We start from the raw sequence: 24194 nt of genomic DNA, 5'->3' as shown, positions 1-24194 counted from the left end.
CCAGCGGGCTGGGGTAAACAGCATGGGCAGTGGTGAAACTGGAGGAGCGTGCTGTGTTGTGGCGACCTCTGCTGGTGGGGAGAGGTGTCCTCTGCGGCGTCGGAGAGACGTCCACTGCAGGGCTGCTGACTGATGCTGGCGCGCTCTAAACTGTTTGGCTACCTTAAACACAGCTAAACTGTGGGTCTTAGTGCACCCTCCTGCTATCGTCTGTACTACTAACGCGACGTGGCTGTATGCACCACCGGTCTTCAGCGCCGCGCGCCCGGTAGTATACTGGAGTCAATATAGCCGTTAGCAGCATGCTAATACACCGCACACACTGCTACTATAACACGTTATCTATGGACGTTGGTCCTTCTTTCCGTATCGCTTACTCACACACTTCACTATCGCTTGTACTTCTAGGATAACACGTTATCTAGCAAGTACTCTCTATCACCCGTCGCTCTCCAACGGGGCTCTTCAACATCACTCCTCCAACGGGGCTCTTCCTGAGCACACGCCCGTTGCGACTGTTCATGTCCGAGTTCACTGTCGAAGAGGGCTTCCTGGTGCTCCGCCCTCCAGGTAATCATCTCTTGCTTGTTGCTTCTCTCTCCTCCGCTCCACCTGCCACCACTGCCACCACTGCCCCCTGCTGGCAACCGCAACTGATCCCACTATAGGACCACTCCAGAAAGGGAGAAAGATGCTTCAATGTTATGTTAGTGATCCATATCGAAGCCGGAGAAAGAGTAGCACCTCGCATCATTAGTAGTCCGGGCGAGATATCAAAAGGAACACTGTTTATCACACTTTATATACACACAGGGGAGGTAACAGTTAGTCAGCACTTCTGAATACTTAGCAGAATATTCAGGATGCTACATAATGATGGAACAGTAGTGACTATGGAGTTCTAGGGTCAACAAGAAAAGGAGGAAAAAGAAAAGTACACAGAGAAAATGTCTTCGTAAGAAACTGAATCGGGTAGTACTTTTCTTTTCAGCGAGTGAGTAGTCACTGTGGCTGGGTGATGGATGTTTACTGACTGTCGTGCCCCGGTGTACTGACTAGCATGATGACCTGTCTAACTAGGCAGAGCCTCCTAATTACAGGGGTGAGAGGAACACTCTCTAATCAATGCGGGAGGAAAACGTCTCACTAATGCAGTCTTCAAAGATCAATAGAGTGGCTTCCAATGAAGCCTGAGGATAGATGACGTCCAGCCTTGAAATTAACATTAGCGTTCTGGCAACATGCTGGTTAAACTTTGGCTATGGACATTAAGTGATTCGTTCTACTAGCCACTTTAGCTGCTAGCACGTCAGGGTTAAATCAGTCTCATCTGCTAAATTGTTGAAATTCTGAATCCACAAACCACCTCCGACTGTTTGCTAAACATGTTAGCTTCACGCCCTGGTTGATAGACAGGTCTATACAGACATGTGTTTGCAAATGGTGTTCCATGTTTTTTTTTGGTTACTTGGGGACCAGAGGGGTGTAGGCTACGCAACGTACACAAACTACAATGATTTTACAGGAATAATGTTAACGACTCTCAAGAAAGCATTTGAAAAGAAATCTACAACTTATCTGACATTAGTGTATCTGAATTGTTCACGATGAGATAAACCCCACCCCTTCGGTACTGCAAGCAGGTTAAAACAAAGAAACTCTGGCTACATTCACACTGCAAGCCTCGATACTAAATTCTGATGTATTGCTCAGATCAGATTTTTTTGTTTGGCTGTTTTTTTTAAGCATAATTCTTTTTTTAATTAATGTGGCCAATATCAGATTCAAATGTGAACTGGTCGCGCTCCTGAACTGACCCACATGTGCAAATAAACAATAACGAAGATGGATGTAAAAATTGGACACTGAAGTCACAGTTTATGGTTTAATCTATAAATTGATGTGCAGTGGAGGCCAACTAATTTGTGAGCAGATTGTGAGCAAATAATGGGGGTGAGGCGGAGGGGAAAGAGAGACATTTCTTCTTTCAATATGCTTTCAAACACAGACCGGTTATGATATGACCCCTCGAGATTTTCTTGTACGGAAGTATCCCCTCAAATACTTATTAAGGTAAACACCTCACTGTCCCTCCACTGACCACCTCCATCACAGCTGTCTTGCATACTTATAAATGGTAAATGGTGCATTTATATAGCACTTTTATCCAAACGCTCACACGTTCACACACCGACGGCGGAGGAGCGACAATGCAAGGTGCCAACCTGCTCATCGGGAGCAGTTAGGGGTTAAGTGTCTCGCTCAAGGACACTTCAACACGCTGCCCCGGGGAGGAAAGGGATTAGAAACGGGAACCTCCGGATTACCAGGCGACTGTTCTACCCCCCGAGCCACTGTCACCCGAGTGAGTCGACTGAGGTCTCATTGCAAAAGAAAATCAGACCTGTATCTGAATTGGGACCACATATGAAAGTGGCCCAAATCAGAATCAGATTCCCTGTTCACACTGTTTATAATATTTCACATATGAGGCAAAAAAAAAGATAACTGATTTGGGTAACTTTTTCCTGCAGTCTGAACCGTAGCCTAAGATTTGACTTGAGTACTTTTTGTTCCAGGTCTAACGAGGCAGCATGAATACACATCCAATGCGGCGGTGACTGGCTAATGGGAGTTCAACTGATGAAAAGGAAAGAACTAGCACACTCCTCTCCACTTAGCTGTCACTTCTACTAATTCACACTCCTGCGCCGAGAGTTGGATGACGTTTCACGTCAAACATCTCTGCTCAGAGGAAGTTAATGAGCCGCTACTTACAGTTTATTTCCCCTCAGAATATTGAATAAATACTCTTTTATTCAATATTATATGGAGTCTACAAATAACAAGCAAATTTTTTTTGGGAAAAAGTTTAATCATTTCACTGCAAGGCGCCTGTTACCGCCATGTTTGTTCACTTGTGTCCATGGCGACGACAATGAGCGCAGCCTTAAAAGGTGTGGTTTCCTTCCACAGGAAAATATGTCACTGTTTACTAAGTCGCTGCATACATGCTAAGCCTAATATTTGGTTGTTTGTGATATTTTGTATACCTTGCAATTCAACGTTATTACCTGTATTTTCTTTCAGACTAATTTGGTCGGTACAGTCATAAGGCACTTTGGGGCAGAGCTGTTTTGCGCGGCCGTGTGATGTACACACCTTTTCGGGAGAAATCCGTCGCTAGGGAAACAACTCGGGCCAGAGTGTATTTCCTGTCAGCTATACTGTATTAGCAAACGCCACGATGGGAACTAAACTTGGGGTCCATTTAGAATGTTTATGAAAAGGTCTACGAGTGTAGAGCCACCCAGTGTGTGACTAACCTTTACATGTTGCTAGGCAACACGGTACAGTCAGTTCCACACGGATACAATGTATCAAACTGAATGTAAAAGCAGAATGACTTGAAACTCCAGTGGCGTTAAATTGTAAATGGGCTGCATTTATATAACAGCTTTTGCCCCAAAGTGCTTTACAACTTATGCCTCAATCACATTCACCCACTCACTCACACATTCACACAGTGACGGCAGGCGACCATGCGAGGTGCCGACCTGCTTGTCGGGAGCAGTTAGGGGTTAAGTGTCTCGCTGAAGGACACTTCAACATACTGCCCGAGAGGAGCGGGAATCGAACCGCAAAAACCACCCAATTGCCAGACGACTGGTCTACCTCCTGAGCCACTGTATCATCACACTCCTACACAGAGAGTTGTACGATCTTTCAAGCTTTCGTGCTTCTGATTACTGAACACAAGTTACTGATCCATCACACACACATTGCTATGTCTTCTGAGAGCCACTGACGGGGAATAAAATACAGAGAGGGGGTGAGAGAGATTAGAAAATGCAAGTAACAGAGGAGAGGGAGTGAGAGAGAGAGATAGCAAGAATGAGAGAAGTGGAGAGAGACAGAGGGAGTGAAAGGGGGTTGAGAAGAGGAAAAGAGAGGATGAAAGAGAGAGGAGAGGGGGAGATGGAGAGAGAGAAGGGGAATGAGGAAGATAGAAAGAAAACGAGAAATGATGAAGGAGAGAGAGAAAAACTGAGAAAGCGCGCGTGAGAGAGAGAGAGAGAAAGAAAAAGCAGAAGAGAGAGAGGCGAGAGACCTAGAAGCAAGTCTGTGTTCTTCAAGAGGCTCTCTCACCTCCCTCTCCCTCTCCCTCTCTCTCTCCCTCTCCTTCTCTCTCTCTCCCTCTCCTTCTCTCTCGCCTCCCCTTTCCACTCGGGCACAGCATCCTGGTATACTGTAGGTGAAAACAGCAGGGCGTTCAGACAGAGTAGCATCTAATCAACTAATAATCAAAACCTCCATAATTAGAACTTTTCTGTAAAACCCAGAAAAGCCTCATTAAATTTACTCCCTCTCCCTCTCCCTCTCTCTCTCTCCCTCTCCCTCTCTCTCTCCTTCTCTCTCTCTCTTCTCTCTCTCTCTCTCTCTCTCTCTCCCTCTCCTTCTCTCTCTCCTTCTCTCTCTCTCTCTCTCTCTCTCTCTCTCTCACGCGCTCTCTCTCCTTCTCCTCGCCTGACTCATTCCGAGGCGCAGCATCTCTTCCGACGGCTCTTTGAGAGGAAGTTACAGAATAGTGAACAGGGTGTAACGGCGTCGGGATCCATTGATGTAAGAGAAGAAGAGTCGTCTTCCTCAGTACCTCTAGAACAAAGGCCTGGCGGGGGGGCCTCTGTCTCTCTGTGTTCAAAGGAGACAGGAGGCACAAAGAGATGGAGTTTTCCCTTCTTCTTTTAGCCTGCTCCGACTCTTCTGACAAGGGCTTCACCTGCACACATATACAGACTAGGGGTGGGGGATGGGTGGGAATCGATACAGCATAGCCAGGGCTGCCTGGGAGAAATGCGAGGCCCTGTGCGAGATTTAAACGCAAGCCCCCCCCCCCCCCCCCCCCATACAGTCAACATATTCTTCAATAATAGCGCTGCCCGAGGCTGGGCATGATACAGTCAACATATAGCAAGAGAGAGAGCGAGAGAGCGAGAGAGAGCTCCCCCGTTCTACAGTCAATATACAGTGTTATCGCTGCACAGACCCGGCAATGCCCCTGACCCTCCACCAGAGCAAGGCCAGAGAGAGAGAGAGAGAGAGAGAGAGAGAGAGACATTGGAAAGAAACAACCCAAAACCAGAGCAAATTGAAATGCTATTTGGCCCTAAACAGATAGTACACAGTGGCAGAATACCTGAGCACTGTGACTGACCCAATACTAAGAAGATCCTTGACTAGGTACAGACTCCGAGAAAGGCCGCCATAGGCAGACCTGGCTCCCAAGCGAAGACAGACCCACTGCACACAAGATGAGGTGGAAACCGAGCTCCACTTCTTAACAACCTGCCCACTATACCAAGACATATACTTCCCACAAATTGCAAACACCCAAAGAGACTTTGAAAACATGGACAATAACTCAAAACTCCCATACCTACTGGGAGAAATACAAGAATGTGAAATAAAGCCCATTTGAATTGAAGAGAGCGAGATAGATAGAGCATGTCTGTGTGTGTTAGAAAGAGAGAGATAGAGAGAGAGCATGTCTGTTTGTGTGTGTGTGTTAGAGAGAGAGCATGTGTGTGTGTTAGAAAGAGAGAGAAAGATAGAGAGAGAGAGCATGTCATTTTGTGTGTTAGAGAGAGATATAGAGCATGTCTGTGTGTGTTAGAAAGAGAGAGAGAGAGAGCATGTGTGTTTGTGTGTTAGAGAGAGAGAGCATGTCTGTGTGTGTGTTAGAGAGAGAGCATGTATGTGTGTGTGTTAGAGCAGTGGTTCCCAAACCTCTCCTCGAGACACCCCAGCCGTTCCATGTATTTGTTAAATTCCACCACCAGCACACCTGATTCAACTAATAAAGGGCTTGTTAAGTTGAATCAGGTGTGCTGGTGGTGGAATTTAACAAATACATGGAACGGCTGGGGTGCTTCGAGGAGAGGATTGGGACGCACTGTGTTTTAGAGAGAGAGAGAGAGATTGAGAGAGAGAGAGAGAGAGAGAGAGAGAGAGAGAGAGAGAGAGAGAGAGAGAGAGAGAGAGCACTCAACGGCGGGAATAGAATAGGTTGCATGAAAAACTCACCCTAACGCAGAATCAATGGCAAAGTTGGAAGGAGACGACATCGACGCATTTTCCGTGGAGATGAAAAGTACCAGTCCCTTGGGAGTCCTCGTTTATCTGCCACACGTTAGCACTCGATAACTTAGCAATTAGCTAAAGGCAGGGACGGTAACTAGCGTTAGCTAGTTACGCGTCCCTGCCTTTAGCTAATTGCTACTAGCCGACATAGCTATAGCCTGACTGAAGGTTCTAACATGCAACAACTTTCATCTTCAGTCCATCTGCCGAACATCCTCTTCGTCTTGGCAAAGTTGGCATAACCAATAACCATCATACTTGGTATTGATAACAAGCTTATGGCACACGGTGTTATTTCTTCTGCTCCATGCTGCTTTTCAAAAGACATCCACTCGCTCCTCTGGATAGCGCTGAATAGATCCTGTACCTGGCTGACTGTAGCCCCTTCCCTCGTGGATCCGGGAAGAGCCCGGAACACTATTCTACAAACGTGTCTATCTGCAGAGCAGCGGAGCTGCAGAAACCGGAACACTATTCTACAAACGTCTAATGTGAAATATATAAGCATGTAAGCAAAACTAGATTTTAGGTCTGTGATGAAAAAGGGCCTCGCAGGAAGAAGGGCCAAAAAAATAAAATAAAAAAATAACAATAAAAAATAATAATAATATTTTTTTTTCTTTTTTTTGCGAGGCCCCCCTTCCCGCGAGGCCCTGTGCGACCGCACTGCTCGCACACCCCCTGAGGCGGCCCTGAGCATAGCATTGTGATATCTTGATGGCGCTAATATATCATCAAATATTTGCTGCAATAAAAATAGTAGTGAGATAAATAGGCTAAAAACATAGATAAAACATATGTTGTATACCAGTATATCTTTTTAGTTTTTATTAATATATTATTATGAATTATTATAATATGTTGGGGACCTAATTTGCAGGTGAAAAAAGGTAATGAATCCCAATATATTGCGAATGTACATATACAAGCACTAGCGTGCACAAACACACATACCCACCCACACACACACATACAGAAACACACACAGACATAGACACACATCTGATAGTGATCTCAGCGGGGGGAAACGCTCCATCTCTCCTGGTGGATAATAGCTTCCAGCATTATGGATCTTCATCTTGAAGACACACACTCAGCCACACGCAGAAACAATTACGCTCTCCAAACCATGAGCACGCCATAATTACACCTTTAACACCGACGGTCGTGCGGCACTCAGGAATCCTGCTGGGAGAACCCCGGGGCGAGCCAAATAGAACATTTGTAAAATGTACAACCAACACTGATCCATCGTGATATAATATTATTATTGCATTCCATTTAGTGGATGGTTTATACCACAGTTATACGTAAAAGCAATGTACTGTGAGTGTCTGCATCTGTGTGGGTGTAGCTGTAGGTGGCCCCCCGGTGTGAATTAAACACATTCGGCGCCAGACCCGAGATATCCCGGGTTAACTCACCATGCGTTGGGCGCCAAGACCCAAGATTTCTCTGGTTTTGGTTGTTTATTCCTTTATTCTATATTTCTATTCATTATTCATCCACAGACCTCTGTGTTACCATAGGGAATGAGTCTATAGAATATAGAATATAGTTATAGCTCTACAAACAAGGTGACGCAGTCCTATCGTTTAAAGCGCGGCGCCGAATGAGTTAAAAAGGGAACTGTGCACAATATAAGAATTCATAAGATTTTCTGAGTATAGGGGTACATTTTCTGTTTCAGAACGGAGAGCACCAATATAAAATAATCTATGTCTATGGAGCAGCTCTAGACTTGATATACATATATACCTGATGACATCACAGGTTAGATTCTTACCTCTCTGGTTTCTGGCTCTGGGAGAGAGTAGCTTGTGCTCATGAATATTGATTGATCTTTGCCTAGATTATAGAAATGACATATTAGAAGATTGTGCTTTTTCACACTGCATCCATAGCCATACCCTAAGAGTTGGCCTTGAGCTAATGTCTGTGTAGTTGTGTTTCTTCCAATATGGCTGACCGTTGGCAAGCGCTTTTGAAAGATAATGCCTAATTTCTGTGCGGTGGTACTGTACAACACTGTAAAAGCATGATATTGATGTTCCACTGTGACTTTTTTACAGTAATCCATTAGTAAAAAACGTATTACATATTTGATTATATATTTCTCATAAACCAACACATAGCAATCGTTGTCTTCAGGAAAAATGGGCATTCCAAACAAGGCCTCTAGTGTAGCTCCTATTCACACACAATTGTTTAACAGTCGGAGGTAACCTTGCTCTAAAGAAGGGGCCGGCAAATCCCAGGCTACGGTTTGACTTATCCCAGTGTGATGCCTCGACAGGTGGACCCTGGGGTTAAGCGCCCAGTTAGCACCGGTTAAAATGGTTTTAGAGATAGAAGCCGAAGGTGAATAATATCACTTGTGTAAAGATCTACCACCAAAAGCGAACAATCACAGACCTGGGGGAGGGGCGGGGGGGGTCAGACACAGCTCTGGGATTGATTTAACAGCTTAACATGCTGAAGGTCTCTCGGTAAGGTGGTTGGTTTTCATTTGTCGTGTCCCCTGGATTTAACTTTTCAAGGACATTTTTCCCTTTTCATCTTTATCCAAAGGCAAGCTGTTTGCCCCGACCATGACACATCCACAAATACTTTTCCATCACAGTCATCCAAAGGTACACAGGCACGCTGAATCCATCCTTCGAGGAGCACGCACACACAACTCTCTGTCATGCACACACAAAACACTCACATACATCAACTGAAGTTCAAAATCACATGGCCTTGGTCTCTCACTTATGAACATGCACGACACACACAGACACACATGCACACAGCATGTTCCAAAGCAATAATGAACACACCCAAGCTCAAACTCACATGGTTTAACTCTTCCTTAACACATCACATTAATTCACACACACACACACACACACATACATACACACAAACACATGTATACGCACACACAGAGTGCACAAACAAAGTTATCACACACACACACACACACACATACACACATAAAACACTCACATACATCGTTCAAACTCACATAAATCAAATCAAATCAAATCAAATTTATTTATAGGGCCCGACAACACACGTTAATGTCCCCATGGGCCGTACAGGTCTTCTTTAAACAAGTCAAGAAGACAACATAACAATAAGTCAAGAACAGAACAAGAACACCATAGGGTCCAAACATTTTTTAGATGAATGCAAATAAATGAAAGAATGCAAGCACTCCCAGACATACCCCACGCGAAGGTAAGGAAAAACTCACTAAAACCTAACAATAGGGAAAAAAGCTCCACAGGCAATGTGGAGGAGAGAAACCTTAGAAGGGCCGTTCAAGGGGGGATCTCCCTTCTTAGATGTCGGTGATAGTAGTGTTGCAGACGGACAGTTGGTAAGCATGCACTCATGTGTGTTGGTAAGCATGCCCTTGGTCTCTCACTTATAAACATGCGCGCTCACACACATGCACACAGCATGCTCCAAAGTAATAATGAACACACCCAAGCTCAAACCCACATGGGTTAACACATACAGTCATTCACAGGCACACACACACACACACACACACACACACACACACACACACACACACACACACACACACACACACACACGCACATACACAAACACACAAACACATACTGTATATACACACACAGTGTGCCCAAACAAAGTGATCACACACACACATATGCACACAGTCCTTCTACGCATTCAGAACTATGCTATTGCACTTCTGAAGCTTGAATTCATACATCGATCTTCCAGCTCCTCTCCTTCTCCACGCTGCTATGGCCCAAGGCCGTCAGCCGCTGTGTGCCAACAGTGTATACAACAGTGTATACAACATTACATACAGTGGAGCTCAATCTAAACGTCCTTCTTCTCTTGCACAAGCTGCACACTGTGGGTCTGGCTGCTCTGCGGGAACATCAAAGCGCCCTGGGCCTCGCTATTAAAACCCTTTTTACTACAGTGAAGGATTCCACGGCTGCACCTGTGGCACTGAAAAACCTGGAGGGAATCCATAATAGTTTGACCCTTTCATTTAATTTATAGTTGATTTTATTTGTTTAATTTAGAATTTAGAATAAGTTGACACTGCATGGATAGTATATTACAGTTTACGGGAGACACGGTACAAACACTGGGTTTGGTATATAATAACCTACTTGTCTTAAATTACAACAGCGATATTGGAATGTACAGCTCGTGCCGTTTAAGATGCATTCGTTTTTAAAATGTATAATTATAGCCACCATATGAAATACGGTGTCGTCGTCCGACATGTAAATTCACCTGGAATGCAGTTTCATCCAAAGAGATAGTCTCTTCACAGTGCAGCGGACGGCATATAGTGCTGCTAGATGCCAGCATCTAATCACCATAACTCAGTCTTCTTTAGTCATTTTATTATTATTTAGTTTTTACTGTCTTGGCATAATAAACAGCAGAATTGGTTCAAAATCCCATGAATTTAATATATATATATATAATATGGCTGAGGTAATGGTGATGGCCCTACAGACCCGTCTTTCATAAGGATGTAAATAAAGAAACCGTCTATAATCTACTAATCTCTCCTCCTAAAATAGGGTATCCATATCACCGAATTTCCCCAACACAGTACAATCTGATCTGATACCAAAAGCCATGTGTAACACGGCAGCAATCAAAGCAAAATTATATAGAAGTATGTTAGATCTCTGTAAATGCTTCCTAACACCATTCGTATGCTTCCTAACATGCTTCCTATGCTTCCTATCACACTTTCTGTGCTTCCTAACATCCTTCCTATGCTTCCAAACATGCTTCCTATGCTTCCTAACATGCTTCCTATGCTTCCTATCACACTTTCTGTGCTTCCTAACATCCTTCCTATGCTTCCTAACATGCTTCCTATGCTTCCTAACATGCTTCCTATGCTTCCTATCACACTTCCTGTGCTTCCTAACATCCTTCCTAATGCTTCATAACATCCTTCCTATGCTTCCTAACATGCTTCCTATGCTTCCTAACATCATTCCTTATGCTTGCTTACATCCTTCCTATGGTTCCTAACATGCTTCATATGCTTCCTATCACCCTTCCTATGCTTTCTTACATTCTTCCTATGCTTCCTATCTCCCTATAGGAGTATAGTATGGCGCGACCCCGGTCAGTCGCCTCTGGTTTAGCTCCACGACGATTGTGCACACTTTTAGCTATTATGTTTGTTTTTTCTACTTTTTTTCATTAAAGCATCACTGGCGGGTACGTCATACGACCGCCAGACACTTATGGACCTAAACCCCAGCCTCAAAGAGGAGTTTGGAGACACTTTATGCCTAGAATGGCCAACAGAGATCAGGCGGGAGAACGGCAACAAAGAAAAAGACAAAGAGAACGGCAAGAAGAGGCACAGAGGGAGACGAGGAGGTATCAGGCTGAGGTTAAAAAGATCTGCTTACCGCCCAGCAATTCCATCCATCTTTCTGGCGAATGCACGTTCGTTGGAGGGAAGGATGGATGACCTGAGGGCGAGGGTCCGCTTCCAACGGGAGATGAGAGACGTCAACATCATGTGTTTCACGGAAACATGGCTCAAGCCAGCGACTCCGGATAATAGTATCTCTCCCTCCGACTCCTTCACCGTCCTACGAGCGGACCGCACGGCAGCCTCTGGCAAGAGCGTCGGCGGTGGGGTCTGCCTCCTCACGAACAATGTCTGGGTGAACCCCAAAGAAGTGCATGTTCTCTCAAGCTCATGCTCCCCAGACATGGAACATCTTTCAATTCTGTGCCGCTCGTTCCACCTCCCCGTGAGTTCACAGCGGTCATCATGACCGCCGTATATATCCCTCCACAGGCGAATACTGGCAAGGCGCTGGTGGAACTACACGACCATCTCAATAAACACCAGATCAAACACCCAGACGCGGCGACGATCGTGGCTGGTGATTTCAACCAGGCGAATCTGAAGAAAGTGATGCCGTCCTTTTTTCAGCACATCGCCTGCTCCACAAGAGGGGAGAACACACTCAACCACTGTTACACCCCGTTCAGAGCCGGCTACAAGGCGGTAGCGGCTCCGCCATTGACGGGGTCTACAAGCTTGAGCGATCACGACTCCATCTTGTTGTTCCCTGCCTATAAACAAAGATCACGTGACGCCGTCGTGTCACGTGAGACAAAAAAATTGACTGACGAATCAGAGGCCACGCTCCAGGACGCGCTCGCAGACACGGATTGGAATATGTTCCAGGGAAGCGCCAGTGACGTCAGCGAGCTTGCGGACACCGTGGTGAGCTACATTACAACAATAGCTGATAGTATTGTCCCCACGAAAAAGGTGCGTGTTTTCCCAAACCAGAAACCGTGGGTGGACAGTACTATCAGAGCAGCTCTGAACTCTCGCACCACTGCTTACAACCGGGGCAGAGAGTCAGGAAACATGGAGGAGTACAAGGCTTCAGTCTATACTCTGCGCAAGGCTGTAAAACTTGCAAAACGGACGTATGCTGATAAACTGGAGACACAAATGGCACAAAACTAAGAGGCTTATGGCGGGGACTGAAGACAATAACTGACTACAAAGTCAGCGCCCCCTCAATGGGGAGCGACGACGCCTCTCTCGCGGACAAACTCAACCACCGGCTAGTGACGTCACTGGCGCGCCGGCTGTTGTGGAGGGGGGGGGGGGCAACCGCGGGGGGGCGGGGACGCTCTCTCGTTGTCGGAACACAGTGTGAGAAGAGCATTTATGCAGGTGAACACCAGGAAGGCTGCTGGCCCAGATGGTATAACAGGACGCATACTTAAGTCCTGTGCCAACCAGCTAGCCCCGGTGTTCACCACCATATTTAATCAATCCCTGGCAGAGTCAGTGGTCCCTGCCTGCTTCAAGATGTCTACCATCATCCCTGTACCGAAGAAACCCTCCCCAGCAGGTCTCAATGACTACAGACCGGTGGCACTCACCTCTGTGGTCATGAAATGTTTCGAGAGGCTGATCAAGGACCACATTTGTGCCTCCCTCCCCAGTGATATGGACCCTATGCAATTTGCATACAGGACAAACAGGTCCACTGACGACGCGGTCTCCCAGGTACTGCACAGCACTCTCTCTCACCTTGACCGTCAGAAGGGGGGCTATGTGAGACTGTTGTTCATTGACTACAGCTCAGCGTTCAACACCATAGTCCCCACCAGACTGGTGGACAAGCTGATCAAGCTGGGTCTGAGCTCCGCCCTGGGTACTGGACTTTCTGAGTGAAAGACCCCAGGCGGTCAGGGTGGGGGGTCAGACCTCCAACACCATCATCCTGAGCATCGGGTCCCCCCAGGGCTGTGTTCTGAGCCCCCTGCTGTACTCACTCTACACACACGATTGTGTGGCCAAGTTCAGCTCCAACTCCATAGTGAAGTTTGCAGACGACACGGTGGTGGTGGGGCTGATCTCGGACAACGACGAGAAGGCCTACCGGGAGGAGGTTGAGGTACTGGAACGCTGGTGCCAGGACAACAGCCTGCTCCTGAACATTGGTAAAACCAAGGAGCTGATCGTGGATTATAGGAGAGGACAGCAGGAGACACACACACCACTGATGATAAACGGGGCTACCGTGGACAGGGTGAGCAGCTTTAAGTACCTGGGGGTCCACATCTCAGAGGATCTGACATGGTCAACACACATAGACACAGTAGTAAAAAAGGCGAAGCAGCGCCTCTACCACCTGAGACAGTTAAGGAAGTTCAGAGTATCGGGGAAGATACTCCAGTCCTTCTACTCCGGAGCTGTAGAGAGCATCTTGACTGGAAACATCACTGCCTGGTATGGAAACAGCACGGCACAGGACAAGAAGGCCCTACAGAGAGTGGTGCGCTCAGCCGAGCGTACCACCGGTATTGCACTACCTCCCCTGCAGGTTCTATACAACAAGAGGTGCAAATCCAGAGCCTGCAGAATAATGAAAGACCCCCACCACCCCAATAACAGCCTGTTCCAGCTGCTGAGGTCAGGCAGACACCTGCGAACCCCAGCTACTAGGACAGAGAGGCTTCAGCTCAGCTTCTTCCCCCAGGCCATCAGAGCCTTGAACAATGAACACTGAGTGCCACAGAACACTGAACTTCTCACACACAAGTACACATGAGCACACACACAACACGCACGCTGTGCACGCTCACACACTAGCAGCCACTTTAACATGAGCAGGCACACACTCATGCCGCACACGCCCACACTTATGACCAAAAAGGAAAGGTCACTTTAGAAATAGTATGACAACAGTAACAGTGTATTGCACTACCAAAGGACCCAGCATGTCCTATATGCTATGTAAATAACTATGTACAGATACCGAGATGTCCCACCATGTTACCTGTTACCTGTTTATTGCACAATGTTGTTTTTTTATTGGATTCTATTATATGTTGTACCACTGTATTGCACATCGTTGCGGGCAAGACCACCCGCATTTCATTGTATACTTGTATGCCGTGACAAATAAAACTCTTGACTCTTGACTTGACTTGACTCCCTATCGGCTGGTTATTGTGATATTTATTCCCATATCGCCCTGCCTTCACAGTGCCCCCGTAGTGAGTACCTTTGTAGAGGTTCTTGGGGAGCTGGCAGGTGTGGCCGCAGCCATTGGAGCAGCACTTCTTGACGGACGAACACTCTGCGTCCTCCTCGCAGCTCTCCACGCAGGCCGCAGCGAAGCCACTGGCCTTCTCTGGGGCGGGGCAGTCGCCCTGCTTCACCCCCTCCACGGACTTCAGGAACTCACAGCTCGTCAAACACTCATAGTGCTTCTTGGGAAAGAGAGGCTGAGAGGAGGAGGAGGATGAGGGGGTGGGCGGGAGGGGAGGAAATGAGAGTAGAACGAGATGGAGGAGGATAGGGAGAGAGGGAGAGAGGGAGGGGGAGGACAAGGAGAAGAGGAGAAACAGGAGAAGGACAAGGAGGAGGAAGAAGGGGAGCAGGAGGTGAGGGAGATGAGAGGAGGATGAGGAGAAAGAGGACAAAAGGAGGTGGGGAACAAAGATAAATAGGAGGCAGAGGAGGAGAATATGTTGAGGGGGGAAAAGCGAGGAGGAAAAAGAGGGGAAGGAAGGTGGAGGACGTGGTGAAAGAAGAGGTGGGCAACAAGGAGAAGCAGGAGTAGAAAGAAGAGGAGAGGGATGAGGAGAGGAAGATGATGGAGGAGACGGGGGAGAAAGTAGAGAGGAAGTGGAGGAGGTAGGGATGATGACAGGAGAGGGAGGAAAACTGTATGTCAGATGTCATTTTTAACTTCCAGCAAACCAGGCCTCTGTGTGTGTTGAGCTAACAGGGATTGTCCTGTTTACATTTCAACGTATGAGTCACTGGAGGGACCAGTAAGTTAAACAGATTTGATTCAGCCTTACATACACACACGCTTGCACGCACACACACACACACACACGCGCACACACACACACACACACACACACACACAAACGCTCGCACGCACACACACACACATACACACACGCTTGCACACACACACACATACACACACGCTTGCACACACACACACACACACACACACACACACACACACACACACACACACACACACACACACACACACACACACACACACACACACACACACACACACACACACACACACACACACACACACACACACACACACACACACACACACACACACACACACACACACACACACACACACACACACACACAGAGCCACAGTGTCATTACTGTACTGAAAGAGAAGCACTTCACACTCCTCTCAGAGTTTCCCCTTACTGGACCTTCCCACTCAGGACAGAGTTCTGAGGCGCCTGTGTTATTGGCGCTAATGACTGTAGGCCTAGTGGCTAATAAGAAGGTAAGTAAACTATGACCTCCAGTCTGTGAGAACCATACAGTACATAAACACAATATAAACAAGACAAGTATTATTTTCAGAAGATTATCAATGTATTGATTGAAACAATAATATTCAAGTTTTATTTCCTTCATATAACCTGCATCAGTCTGATACTGTTTACTACTGTGAATTTTGTGACGATTTATATGTTGGAATGTATGGAATGTATAGATGTGCCAACAGGATTGTTTAGGGGTGGCTAGGTAGTGTTGAGGTCTAAGCACTCGCCTACCCACCGCAGAGACCCAGGTTAAATTCCTGACAGCGGAGATAGTGTGAACCCCTGTGCGTGTTACACTCTCCCAGTGAAACTCCTCGCTGTCGGGATCGCTAGAGTAATTTGTTGGAGATCTTCCAAATGATACCACTTCATTATTAGACTGGACCTCGGGACCCTATCATACTAGCTCCAATGATTGGCTTACACAAGCATACTCGCTCCAACGATCCACTTCAAGCCCCCAGAGTTTGCACTGAACTTGTGAAATCTGCTTTTACCTTCTGTACCCCGACACATGGAATGTCCTACAATGCACTTTCGTTTTTTTGTATTTATTGTGTTGCTGAGTGTGTGTGCATGTGTGTGTGCGTGTGTGTGTGTGTGTGTGTGTGTGTGTGTGTGTGTGTGTGTGTGTGTGTGTGTGTGTGTGTGTGTGTGTGTGTGTGTGTGTGTGTGTGTGTGTGTGTGTGTGTGTTTCTCTGCATCATTGGACATGAGGGCATGCCCTCAATGATTTATCGAGATGAAATGAAGATCGGATGGATGAATGAATTAATTTGCATTCATGACCCCCCCCCCCCACCCCTGTGTGTCACTGACCATGACCGGTCACATATACGACGCTTGTCAAGTGTATACAGACGACCAGATCTGCACCCACCTAAATACACATGTCTTTCTTTACACACTGTGTGTATATAATATAACTCTGTTAGCTACATAACTCTGTACATAACTGTTACTATAACCCTGTACCCAACTGTGTTACATTTCATATTTGTGAAGGTCCATGTACCTGACCAGCCACGTGGCTTATGTTTAAGTTTTCTGTATTATTTTGTACTTTTTTTTTTACCTTTTATCTTTTGATCTCTTCTTTTATCTATTGCTGTTCTATTGGTATTACATTAACATATATTACACATATTACCATCAGCCTACAGTATATTATATAAAAAAATTAATTAAAAAGTAAAATACAACATTATTAATAAAATATACAAATACAATATACAAAATGTACAGACACACTAAAACTACACTACATTAAAAACTAGAACCTTCCTTAGTTACAACAAAGTAGTTTCCTCTCTGGGACAATACATGTATTCTTATCTTATCGAGTATACAGTATGAAGCTAGTGTGTGTGACTGAAATGCAAGGGGGTCATGAATGTATGCAAATCACTCTAAAGTCGTAATTATGATTGGCCAACATGTCTGGAAAAGGGGTATATTTACACAGCAATAGAGACCTCACACGGAATGTTTACAATCACCATTTGTCCTCCATGTTGGAAGAAACAACATTTGCTATGTGCAAAACAACCGTTTGTACCTGTTGATAAGATATATGAGAAATATATCAACCAAAGCTTTGTAATTCAATGATGTCTTATTACTGGATCGCGTAAACAAGTCGCAGTGGAACAGTAATAAAACTAAACCAAACTAAACTTAAACTGGTTACAGGCAGCCATATTGGAAGGGAGACAACTACACAAACATCTCATGTGATGCCTCTATTCCGGATGTCTAGACGTGTTATTTGTGTCACTCTGTTCAGAGACATTCTTTTACCTTTTCAAGTACATTTTCTGCACAATGAGAGAAAACATATCGAGACGCTCGGTATTCCAATTTTGGGTAAATTGAACCCCACCACCCACCCCCCACCCCTCCACCCCCACGCCCCACCATCAACTATACACATCCTTGGTGAGTGACAACATACCTCACATAAGTCCTGGCACTGGTTTTCCTTCAGGTCCCAGGATTCCTTGCAGGGCTCCAGGCACTGTGAAAAGGGAGAAGGGTGTCAGTGCTTCAAAGAGCCAGCCACATCAAAGAGCCCCCGCTATAGCTCCTCGCTGCTCCTACAGTCAGCGTGCCTGACAGGCACCTCCATCAACCTCCTTCCACCGTCCGCGCCGCACCCTCGCCACCATAACCGGTCACACCTCTGTTTTACAGTTGCCCCCGCATGCCTTCAAAAGAACATAAACAATCCTCTCACAAAAGCCAGGCACGGGGGGCGAGGAAGGGGGGGGGAGTGAAAGCACACCATGCTCTTCTGCCACTGGAGATGTGTTTGATGCTGGGGTTTTGTCTGGCGTTGGCCTTGTCTGATGAATCGGTGTTGCTTACCCCCCCCCCCGCCGCCTCCCTCCCTCCCATCCTCTTCCTCCTTCTCCTCCTCCTCCTCCTCCTCCTGTCTAGACCTGATACATTTTGGCGGTGGCACCGGCGTTTCCCACTCTCTCTCTCCGTAACACGTTTTAGTACAGAACACAGGGAAGAATGTTCCAATAGACGATACAACCGCGGCCTTAATATTCACGGGATTCCCTTTTTGAAACACGTGGAACTTATTTACAGGGTGTTTGGCGTGGGGGGGCACGGGATGAAAGGCCATGGAGAGACTGTAGCTCGGAGTCATTCGGCTCAGATGTAACAGATGATCAAATTGAAAACGAAAATATACCAGTGCGGTCGAAAAAGGAATTCCTCCTCTCGTTGCAAATACAACAAATCGCCCCTCGGCGAATCAAACTCAATAAGGCTGAATGTAATAGAACATGAAAGTTCATGCGTGTCCAAGGGAATCAGACGGATGCCACCGCAGTCAAGGGTATGTGTTCAGTGGGAGGCTTCGTGTGTTCGCTGCTGGCCGACAAGACAGCCGGTGCGAGAGGAGAGAGGAGGGGAGCTAGCTGCCACAGTCAAAAAACCACTGGTGGGCTGCTTCTGTGTAGCACTGGGCCCGGCCCAAACCACACCGACCAGAGACCTGCCAAAGTCACTCATTCAACTCCATTCAATATAGAAACCCCTGCACCAGCTAGCAATGGAGCCGAGGCGAGGAGTAGCTCGCCTTTCAACAAGACTCCAGCATTCTGTCTCCGGGAGAGTCCAATGTGTTGGTCAGTGGGGAATATGATGGACTAGATATGGTGGCAGAGAGGAGTAATAAGAGCACAGGACTGTTTCTTTGGGACACAGATTTTTTTTTATTTATTGTTTTGCCTCATTTCAAAGTAACCCCATCTTCCCCAAAGCATAATATCAGAAGAATGGAGAGAGTCATGTAATGCTACAGTTACTAATGTAATGTTACTACAGTTACTACAGTACGTACCCAGTGGCATCTCCACGGTTCAACGGTGATATACGTAACTACAGTGAAGAAACAACGTAGATGCAGAAGAAATCACAGGCAACCCCCGTCAGGGTAGTCGAATCTGTGTTTATGAGATTTTAATTAGCTCATTAGCTTGCTCTGTCGTTATTATGCCATCGCCAGTGAACAGTTTATTTGCTTTTTATGGAGTGCGTAAGACGTGGGCACAAGCTGGAGAGTAGACCTGGCTTCTGAAGGAACATGCAGCAATCAGAGCCTGGCCTCGCCCGCCAGGTCTCTATTACACACACTGACACACACACACACACACACACTAGGGGTGGACGGTATAAACGGTATACGGTATAAACGGTATGAATTTGCTCTACGGTATGGATTTTGAGTATACCGTGTAACCGGTAGTGCAGCTCTAAAATAGCAATGACGTCATGTAACCACAGCGCGACTATTTAACTCGCATTTGCCCCTAAAAATAGATAGAATTAGTCATAGATAATAGATATGTGCGAACTGGAAAAAGTTATTTAGGAGGCTTCGCGCAGTGGGCGTGCCAGCCCCTACCGCACGCATGTAAACACGGGTCTAGTAGTCTAGTGGGACGGGACACGGGAGCTGTCGGCGTCTCCCTGAGCTAACGTTAGCTTAGCTACCGTTACAAAATGACCCAGTCAACTATTCACTTTTAGTTTAATACATGATGGGGCATTGTCTAACCGAACGGTATCTAGTCGGCCAGCTACCGATAGCTCCTGACATCAACAAACGCTCCACAAAGTCTAGTACTAGAGACGTGTATGCTACCTGTTAGCTCACGTTAACGCGAGTTAGTTCACCGTTCAAAACGAAATGTCCCATTGAACTAAATAATTCACTGAGGCGTTGTATTAACGTTATATATGCAGTAGCTACAGATAGCTCATGATATCAATGTCTTATAACACTGATTCGATGCGTATTCGAGCTGAGGGCTTGCTAACGTTATAATACCAATACAATAGGGTCCAGGTGCAGCGCCGGAGAATCCTGGCCGTAGCTCTGCTCGAGGCTACTAGAGTATAGGTCCAGGTGCAGCTCCGGAGAATACTGGCCGTAGCTGGAGGCTACTAGAGTACACACAGACAGTGGAGCTTGTTGCGTGGTGGCGATGTCTCGCAGATAATACCAGTACAAGTCTAATTATATAATATATATATTTTATAAAAAAATAAAAATAAAAAATTATATAAAATAAAAAAAATGTTTTATCAAAAACGATGATACCGTGATATATACCGTTACCGTCTATGCTTCAAATTATACCGTGATATAAATTTTAGACCATACCGTCCACCCCTAACACACACACACACACACACACACACACACACACACACACACACACACACACACAGCGGCCTGTGTACCCGTTAGCGCTCGGCGTGCACTCGGTTCTGGTCTCCGCCCCCGGTGGGAGGCCTGTCTGGACAGTCCAAGTGTTAAACAGCAGGCCACTCCAGTAAAGAAAGGGTGGTATGGACCGCTGGAGCAGGAGAGGTATTTTCTTAATTACTTTATTGGTGATATATATATATCCATCTCTCGACCTGGGCATGAAACATTAGTGTAGTGGATTCTAAATTTTCTTCCTTTTTTTTTTTTTTTACAGTGGAAACAAATATCTGATTGAAAACAAGTCGGTCTGAAACTATTCAAGGTGGGAAGGTATACATATAAAGGGTTAAAAGAGCAGTACATTATTGATAATACTTTGCTTGCTACCCTACATTTATTGCTCAAAACGCCCCCAGAGTACTTGTAAAATGTGACCATTTTATAAGCAAATGTTTTAAGAAAGCCAATAACTTAACAATAATAAGAGATGCTAGCTTTCATGCCAGTAATAATCTGTTTAGGACGTGAAGGTTAGGCGTCAACTTGGATTATATCTCACTTTGGAAGGAAGCGCTCCATATCTCTCCACGTGTGGATGGTTGGACACCGTGGAGCCGAAGCCAAGTCTGAAGTGTGGCGGGGGAAAGTATTTTCTTACTTTTTTTCTCCTTCTATTATTTTAAGAAATGTTTGTCTTATTAGTTAGTACTCTATTGAGAGTCCCTTACAAAAAGTTATCACGGTATTTCCAAAATAGTGCCATCATGATAAGTGACTTAAAATGAAGCTAATACCATCGGTGTCATGATTTCACTTGGTCAGGAATCTCCAGCCTGACTTTTCCAACTTGTTCAGTTGGTCGCACAAGGATTATGATCACTTTATGTTGACCCGTAAAAAAATTGCATCTCTTAAATCATATAAACAGAGTTACACCTGCACTCACTCGCTCTGCTCCTTCTGTCCTGCCTCTCGAAGCCCACAACCAGGGGAACAGCCCCCTCAGCTCTGCTCCTTCTGTCCTGCCTCTCAAAGCCCACAACCAGGGGAACAGCCCCCTCAGCTCTGCTCCTTCTGTCCTGCCTCTCAAAGCCCACAACCAGGGGAACAGCCCCCTCAGCTCTGCTCCTTCTGTCCTGCCTCTCAAAGCCTCTCAAAGCCCACAACCAGCTCCATGCAACACTTCACTCTGCACATTTTAGTTAGTTAATTTTTTTGCGTTCTTTTTTTTGTGTTTTTTTTTCGTTTTCGTTTTAATTCGTTAATTTTTTTGCGTTTTCGTTTTAGTTTGTTCTTTTTTTTGCGTTTTCATTTTAGTTATTTAATTTTTTTGCGTTCTTTTTTTGTTCTTTTTTTTGCGTTTTCGTTTTAGTTCGTTCTTTTTTTTGCGTTTTCGTTTTAGTTCGTAAATGTTTTTGCGTTTTCGTTCTTTTTTTGTGTTCTTTTTTTTGCGTTTTTTTTTTCATTCTTTTTTTGTGTTCTTTTTTTGCGTTTTCGTTTTAGTTCGTTCTTTTTTTTGCGTTTTCGTTTTAGTTCGTTAATTTTTTTGCGTTCTTTTTTTTGTGTTATTTTTTTTCATTTTCGTTTTAGTTAGTTAATTTTTTTGCGTTTTTTTTTTGCGTTTTTCGTTTTAGTTCGTTCGTTTTTTTGCGTTTTTGTTTTAGTTCGTTAATTTTTTGCGTTCTTTTTTTTGTGTTCTTTTTTTTCATTTTCTTTTTAGTTAGTTAATTTTCTTTGCGTTTTTTTTTTGCGTTTTCGTTTTAGTTCGTTCGTTTTTTTGCGTTTTTGTTTTAGTTCGTTCGTTTTTTTGCGTTTTTGTTTTAGTTAGTTAGTCTGTCCTCACTGTCTGTCCCTCTGTCCTCACTGTCTGTCCCTCTGTCCTCACTGTCTGTCCCTCTGTCCTCACTGTCTGTCCCTCTGTCCTCACTGTCTGTCTCTCTCTGTCCTCACTGTCTGTCCCTCTGTCTGTCCTCACTGTCCTCACTGTCTGTCCCTCTGTCTGTCCTCACTGTCCTCACTGTCTGTCCTCACTGTCTGTCCATCTGTCCTCACTGTCTGTCCCTCTGTCCTCACTGTCTGTCCCTCTGTCCTCACTGTCTGTCCCTCTGTCCTCACTGTCTGTCCATCTGTCCTCACTGTCTGTCCCTCTGTCTCCTCACTGTCTGTCCCTCTGTCCTCACTGTCCTCACTGTCTGTCCCTCTGTCCCTCTGTCCTCACTGTCTGTCCCTCTGTCCTCACTGTCTGTCCCTCTGTCCTCACTGTCTGTCCCTCTGTCTCCTCACTGTCTGTCCCTCTGTCCTCACTGTCTGTCCCTCTGTCCTCACTGTCTGTCCCTCTGTCCCTCTGTCCTCACTGTCTGTCCCTCTGTCCTCACTGTCTGTCCATCTGTCCTCACTGTCTGTCCCTCTGTCTCCTCACTGTCTGTCCCTCTGTCCTCACTGTCTGTCCCTCTGTCCTCACTGTCTGTCCATCTGTCCTCACTGTCTGTCCCTCTGTCTCCTCACTGTCTGTCCCTCTGTCCTCACTGTCTGTCCCTCTGTCCTCACTGTCTGGCCTCACTGTCTGTCCCTCTGTCCTCACTGTCTGTCCCTCTGTCCCTCTGTCCTCACTGTCTGTCCTCACTGTCTGTCCCTCTGTCCATCTGTCCTCACTGTCTGTCCCTCTGTCTCCTCACTGTCTGTCCCTCTGTCCTCACTGTCTGTCCTCACTGTCTGTCCCTCTGTCCTCACTGTCTGTCCCTCTGTCTCCTCACTGTCTGTCCCTCTGTCCTCACTGTCTGTCCCTCTGTCTCCTCACTGTCTGTCCTCACTGTCTGTCCCTCTGTCTCCTCACTGTCTGTCCCTCTGTCCTCACTGTCTGTCCCTCTGTCTCCTCACTGTCTGTCCCTCTGTCCTCACTGTCCTCACTGTCTGTCCCTCTGTCCCTCTGTCCTCACTGTCTGTCCCTCTGTCCCTCTGTCTCCTCACTGTCTGTCCCTCTGTCCTCACTGTCCTCACTGTCTGTCCCTCTGTCCTCACTGTCTGTCCTCACTGTCTGTCCCTCTGTCCTCACTGTCTGTCCCTCTGTCCTCACTGTCTGTCCCTCTGTCCTCACTGTCTGTCCTCACTGTCCTCACTGTCTGTCCCTCTGTCCTCACTGTCTGTCCCTCTGTCCTCACTGTCTGTCCTCACTGTCTGTCCCTCTGTCCTCACTGTCTGTCCTCACTGTCTGTCCCTCTGTCCTCACTGTCCTCACTGTCTGTCCCTCTGTCCTCACTGTCTGTCCCTCTGTCCTCACTGTCTGTCCCTCTGTCCTCACTGTCTGTCCCTCTGTCCTCACTGTCTGTCCCTCTGTCCTCACTGTCTGTCCCTCTGTCTGTCCTCACTGTCCTCACTGTCTGTCCCTCTGTCCTCACTGTCTGTCCCTCTGTCCTCACTGTCTGTCCCTCTGTCC

General features: G+C 46.2%; 1 protein-coding gene across 2 annotated transcripts in view; it reads right to left on the bottom strand.

The window, feature by feature from the left end:
- Positions 1 to 24194, bottom strand: part of anos1 (anosmin 1) — a 193773-nt gene that overhangs the window by 82596 nt on the left and 86983 nt on the right. For both annotated transcript variants that reach the window (XM_084311629.1, XM_084311630.1), the window contains 2 exons: positions 17984 to 18046; positions 14709 to 14931 (listed from right to left, as the gene is read on the bottom strand). In XM_084311629.1, coding sequence (XP_084167755.1) covers positions 14709 to 14931; positions 17984 to 18046 — 286 coding nt within the window. The remainder of the gene's footprint in view (positions 1 to 14708; positions 14932 to 17983; positions 18047 to 24194) is intronic.

Source organism: Notolepis coatsorum (assembly GCF_963971535.1).
Source record: "Notolepis coatsorum genome assembly, chromosome: 3".
Classification (NCBI taxonomy): Eukaryota; Metazoa; Chordata; class Actinopteri; order Aulopiformes; family Paralepididae; genus Notolepis; species Notolepis coatsorum.
This window is presented reverse-complemented; position numbering and strand designations above follow the sequence as displayed.